The sequence below is a fragment of the Vanellus vanellus genome, assembly GCF_965231255.1.
Source record: "Vanellus vanellus genome assembly, chromosome: 12".
NCBI lineage: Eukaryota > Metazoa > Chordata > Aves > Charadriiformes > Charadriidae > Vanellus > Vanellus vanellus.
Window position 1 is genome coordinate 22777213 of NC_138917.1, and position 6159 is coordinate 22783371.

The following is a 6159-nucleotide window of genomic DNA, read 5'->3' on the forward strand; positions in this document are numbered from 1 at the left end:
GTTCTGCCGATATTCTTCAGTTCCTGAGCAGCAAGAACAAAGGGCTCCCCGCATCAGCCTCACAAAAACTACAAAAAGCTCTGACCAACAGCATGGACCCACAACTGCCACCTGAACTCAACATAAAACTCACTGTCAGACTCCCAGCATGCTTGTCCAGGCTCACCAGAACTCATTTTGAACCGTTTTCTATTCACTATCAGCTTTTCTTTTTTTTTTTTTGACGAAACTTACATGACTTGTTTCTCCTGCAGGGCTCCCAAAGAAATGCTGCGATGCACTGGCTTAGCCAAAGAAGGTCCATCTCCGGCCACAATGGGATCAGGCACCAGCAGTCCATTCAGGTCTCCATTATATGAATTTGACGGTCTCTGGTTCTCATTCACTGAACCTAGGGAAAAGCATGACCAATTGTGCACAACATCCATTTAAAAGTATTTTCACTGCATGAAATATGCTACCTCCAGATGTTTTTTGTCAGGTTCTACTGGCTTATTGGGTAGAATAAGCTGAATTGGTTGGAAAAAGCATTCTTCTCCAAAAGGGATGTGTAAGAGAAGAGCCCTTCCATACAAGAAACTTATCTCCACACAAACGAATGAAGTCGTAGCTCTTTCCTTACACAAGCGATCCCAGCAGACCAGAAAGCACCAAAGCACAGGTACAAGGAACTTACCAGGTTCAAAGAGCAAATAGTCCTGGATCAGAAAGACTAAACTGGTAATTCAGATTTACTGAATCAGGTGCCAGACCAAAGTGTTCTTGAAGGGTCGTTTCTAACCCTCACGCCTGCAGAGATATCTCTGAAGTCCAGCAATACAGTGGTCAGCTGCAACACTTGGGGCTGGCTGGAAATAATACATTTGTTATTTTCCAAAACTGGCTTCTAACTGAGACCTGACCTCAAAGTCCAGGTGTTTGAGTAACTGAGCTATGAAACTGCACAGCCGTGCCTACGGGATTCCCATATTTTCCCCTTGGCCAATTAGTCACTTAGAAGTTTACAGCACTCAAGTTTTGCATAAAGCAACCACTTGTGAAAAGCTTCAAGAGTGCATATGCCCTGACTTAACATATTTGGCCTAGCACAAGTTGCCTGGTGGCCTCCACGCCTTCTGAAGGCTTTTAGAAGGGGACAGGCATAACAGGGGGCAAAGGAGACTCTTCTATTTCACTAGCAAGGTAAATAGTTGACAATCCCCATTGGAGAGGAAGTCAGCTCCATCTGCACTAACACATCAATATGCCGAAGTCAAAGCCTCCTGTCTCAGCAAAACCCTCGCTTGAAATTTTCACAGGTTTTGAAAACTGAAATTTCGTGTACTGTTGCCAGGTAACAACTGCAGCTGAGCTCTTGCAAAATGGCTGCTCCCAGGACCAGAAGTTCCACCGTTACTGGCACACATAACAAACCTGAACAGAACCATGGGCAAGAGGCACGTCCTTTGAAAGCCAGGCATGCTTTCAGTTACCAAACAGGCTCTAACATACCAGGATGAGTGCTGCTGCCTACAGAAATATCAGCGACTGTTATTCATTTACCAGAAGAATATTTAAAACTCACCTGTCATTAAATCAGCAACTACACTATGGACACAAAAAGCCTCTGCAGTAACAGAGTATCCTGATGCAGAGACCATTTGGGCACTCACCTCAGTTTACCTGCACTGCATGAAGAAAAAGGCAGTGGCACTCATACAGCACAAGGAAAGGTCAGCCCAGGGAATGGGATCCTGCAACCCCCTAACACATTTGCACTGTGCTTGCTGTTGCAAGATTAAGATGCACCCCTTATTTCTAGAGCATATGGTGGGTGTTTTATCGGTTGCAGCAACTTATCCTTTTATCCTTTGTGACAGAAAGCAGGAAAATACTCCCTATAGAAAAAGCATCCAGGCTGCCAGAGAAAGATAATACAGTCTTTGGTCTATTTGCAGCATCAGGAATGCCTCGTGTAACTATCTCTGCTCTTTTACAGACAGCAGGATGGTGATGTTCGCTCCATGGGAAAGGGAAGGAGAAAACATGCCTCAGAGGCTGATGGGCACAACAGCAGCACACCGAAACTCAGGAACGGGGCTTAGCCTATCACTGTCTTACTGGGAGCCAGACAAGCACAGGTGCTGCCTGCACACAGTCCTGAAGGCATAAAAGAAGGCCCAGTGTTTAGTAGGTAGGTGAACAAAACAAAAATATTAACCTAGACTAGGAGTGGCCTTCAAAGGGAAATAAGGGGGTTGTATTCATTACCTTTTTCAAGAGTGGGTAAGCAGGACCAATCAGAGCCGAGATACTAAACTCTTCCTGCTCACACCGTTGCCTGCACCGGGGGATGCTACTCTGTACTGAACAGAACCCTTCCCTGATAAATGTCAGACGACTAGGGTGAGCCCATGTAAGCCCTGGTTACCAGCAGAGATTTCAGCATGGATTGCAGGATTCTGCCCACAATCCCAGCAGGGACTCTCCTCCATAGTACACTGACACTGACTAGTGCCCCAGCTAGGAGGTCCATGGTTTGATCGTGCAGCTCCCCCTTGCTGAGGGCATGGCGTAAAAAAAAAAAAAACAAAAAAAAAACGGGGCAAGGGCTACTAAAACAATGGATGATGTTTGCCAAAACTGGGAGAAAACTGTGTCAAGAGAGACTGGAGTGGTGGATCACATTCTCACAATCGTCAAACCCAAGCAGAACTAAAAGCGCTGTGACAGCTCTAAACTCTTTAGAGTGAGGAGTGTTCTTGTCACCTGCCTGGACAGCACACAGAATAACATAACGCTTCTCACAGCTACATACACCTAGTACTGCAAAACTTTCTTAGTGATAGTAACCTTGGAAAGCAGCTACACTACTCTCTGCTGGATATTAAAATCTGTAAGTGAAACCCAAGGCATAATAGAAACTGGAACTAGAGAGGACCTTGACCACAGCAACTTTATGCCAGAAAAGACCAGCCCTACGCATACAATTCATGAGGCTGCTTCTATTCTCTGTCAAAAGCCTTGAAGGATCCCCCATTTTCCCTTTCCTCTGACACCCTAACAGGATTTTCAAAGGCTTTCAGTTAACAGACAAGTACTGTTGCTCTTCACTTTATTATGTCCAGTTCTTTCATGTCTATTTTCTACTACCCAGGCAGTGACTTCTGGTGAGAACAACCACAGGGTTCTTACAGCTTGACTTACTGTCCATTTGCTCCTTTTCCTCTCAACCGTCTTCTTGTGCACTAGAGTTCACAGAGAAGGTATAAAGAGAACAAATAGGAAAGAAGAAAAATGGAAAGAAATAAGCCGTACTCAGTAAATAACTCCTTTGCGTCAACCAGCAAGAGAAGCTGCTGCAGGGGAAAGTCAAGTCACCTTGAGAGAACAGAAACAACTCCAACCATTTCCCAACCATGACACATCCTTTCAGGTCAGAAATTGGTTGTGAAACAAGCGTTCCCCATCCCTGCACCAAGTTCTCCTTTCGGTATTTCACGTACAGAGTGCTGTACTATGAAGGAAAAATGTATCTTCTTACAGGAATTAATAATCCAGGAGCACGCAAGTGGTCCAGAAACAAGAGAAGCTACGTCAAGTAATGAGAAGTTTCTCTATGGGTAGTAAAACTAATGAAGCTGGCTTCCTGTAGGTTTGCTCCATCACCCCAGGTGCCTCTACACCCCTCCCACAACAATCCCGCATCCAACCTAGCATCCTTTCAGCCAAGCCAAAGGCGGCACACGTGGCATTTGCTTTGGAGGCAGCACATTCGTACTGACTCTCAGGACACTTAAAAGCTACATTATTGCTGTTTTTTTCCTTAACAGGAGCACAACACAGGCATAAATTGTGTCCTTTACCCAGAGGCTAAGGGGGTTTTTTGGATGAAATATTCGTGGTGTCAGGCTCCTTCAGACCATTACCTCATCAGGTTTGAAGATAGCACTCATGGCCCCTTCTCCTGAGCCCGGGTATTCCTAACGCAAGAGGGAGACCGGGGTGGAGGTGGTGAGTACTGGTCAGTTATCAACAGCGAAACCTCTCGGATAAGAGGAGCCCAGAGACGCGCAGCAGCAGCGAGCTCCGGGTCCGAACCGCTCCCGCTCAGCTCAGCGACAAGAATCCCCCCCCCCGCCATCAGCGACGGTCCTCCTGGCTCCTCTCCTGCCCCGGGCCGGCGCACACCTCCCTCCCCGCCGGCGCCGGGTCAGGGCCGAGCCGGCCCCCTCTCGCCCCGGAGCCGGCGGAGGGCGATGCCACCGGCGCCCCGAGGGAGACGGGCCCAGCCCCGGAGCGCGGCCGCCTGAGAGAGAGGCCCCGGCTGAGGAGGGTCCCGCGGCCCCGGCCCCGGCCCCGGCCCCGGCCCCGGCCCCGGGACAGGGCCCTGTGCGGCGGCCAGGCCTCCCGCGCCCCCTCGGCCCCAGTGCCTCACCTCCCGGCCGGTCCAGCTTGAGGATGTCCCGCAGGTGCTGGGTCGCGTCCTCAATGTCGATACTGGAGGAGGAGGCCATGGGGCCCGGCCCGCTTCCCGCCGCCGCCCGCACAACCGCCACCGCGCTGCCCCGGCCCGGCCCCGCCGCCCACGCTTCCGCCTCCGGTCCGGGCCTGGGTGCGCCGGGCGGAAACCGCCGCCGTGGACGGAGGGTTCCGGGCGCGGCGGGGGCGGAGCCAGCCCGGTTTCGGGCGGCAGGGCTAGAACCGGCGGCCCCGGCCTCCTCCTCCTCCGCCTCCTCCCCGCGGGGCCGGGCCTCTCCCACCGGGCCGCCCGCTGCCGCCAGCCCGGGCGTTGAGGGGGCGGCGGCTGCCGCAGGCCTCAAGGGGCCTTGTTGGTAACACCCCGGGTGTGAATTCCCGCCAGGGCCAAAAACATGAGAGGATACCGAAAGTCTCACTCATAAAGGGTTAAAACAGGCTGTTTGGGGAGTAAAATAATCTCCTCCGGCTGTCCGGCCCGGCCTCTGCCGCCGTCCCTCCACACCGGCTTCCCCAGTCAGGAGGGGATGGTGGGGGCTCCGTCTCACCAGTAAAAGTGGGTACAAAAAACGACAGCGAAGAGACAGCAGATCTCTTCACTTATATCGGGCCTCAAAAGTGACCTGTGGGTGTCAATAACATTAAGCAATACTGATTTAGGGAGGTGATCATCCCCCTGTGCTCAGCACTGGTGAGGCCCCACCTCCAGTGCTGTGTTCAGTTTTGGGCCCCTCATGACAAGAAAGACACTGAGGTGTTGGAGTGTGTCCAGAGAAGGGCAACAGAGCTGTGAGGGGTCTGGAGCACACGGCTGATGAGGAGCGGCTGAGGGACCTGGGGGTGTTCAGCCTGGGGAAAAGGAGGCTGAGGGGAGACCTTCTCGCTCTCTACAGCTCCCTGAAAGGAGGGGGGGTTGGTCTCTTCTCCCAAGGAACAAGCGATGGGACAAGGGGAAATGGCCTCAAGTTGCGCCAGGGGAGGTTTAGATTGGATATTAGGGAGAATTTCTTCACGGAAAGGGTTGGCAAGCATTGGAAGAGGCTGCCAGGGAAGCGGTGGAGTCACCATCCCTGGAGGGATTTAAAAGACAAGCTGATGTGGTGCTGAGGGACATGGGTTTAGTGGTGGGTTTGGCAGTGCTGGGTTGATGGTTGGACTCAATGATCTTAAAGGTCTCTTCCAACCTTGATGAGTCTATGCTTTAGAAACACCAGTGTTTGTCTTCTCCAGGTAAGGAGTGAAGGACTGTGTGGGGAATGGCAGGAAAAAGAGCCCCAGAAAAACCTACATGACCAATTTCAGGGGATAACTGCTTTGAACATTCAGTGGCCTAAAAGAATGTTATTTTAGATAGTTTTTAAACTAACCTCTGCCACATGTATCATTCCTTGAACCTGACTTTTAAGCAAGCTCTCTCTGGCTTATTAAGCTCGTTATTCAAAGGCCTACCCCGACCTTGCAGACCAGATCCTCCTGCAGAGCAAGGTTCATCAGCCAGACCTATTCTTAGATCCCCCCTCCTCTGCCAGGCTTCATTTAGATCTGGAGCTACAACAGAAGGATCTTTGCTTAGCGGTGACCGTAGAAAATGCCTCCTGCTGAAAGAGCTAATCTCTTCAAGTGATTAATTTTGAGCGTGACTTTCATAGCATAGGAGCAGCGACAGGAGAACAGCCCAGCATTTGAAACGGGGAATATAAG

The 6159-nt window shown here is 50.9% G+C and overlaps 1 protein-coding gene across 1 annotated transcript in view; it reads right to left on the reverse strand.

The window, feature by feature from the left end:
- EDC4 (enhancer of mRNA decapping 4) overlaps positions 1-4496 on the reverse strand; it is a gene marked incomplete at its 5' end in the record, with an annotated part of 37966 nt that extends 33470 nt beyond the window's left edge. Inside the window, 2 exons of the mRNA XM_082489231.1 lie at positions 235-391; positions 4418-4496. Of these exons, the coding sequence (XP_082345357.1) occupies positions 235-391; positions 4418-4496 (236 nt within the window). The remainder of the gene's footprint in view (positions 1-234; positions 392-4417) is intronic.
- Positions 4497-6159: the final 1663 nt, after the last annotated feature.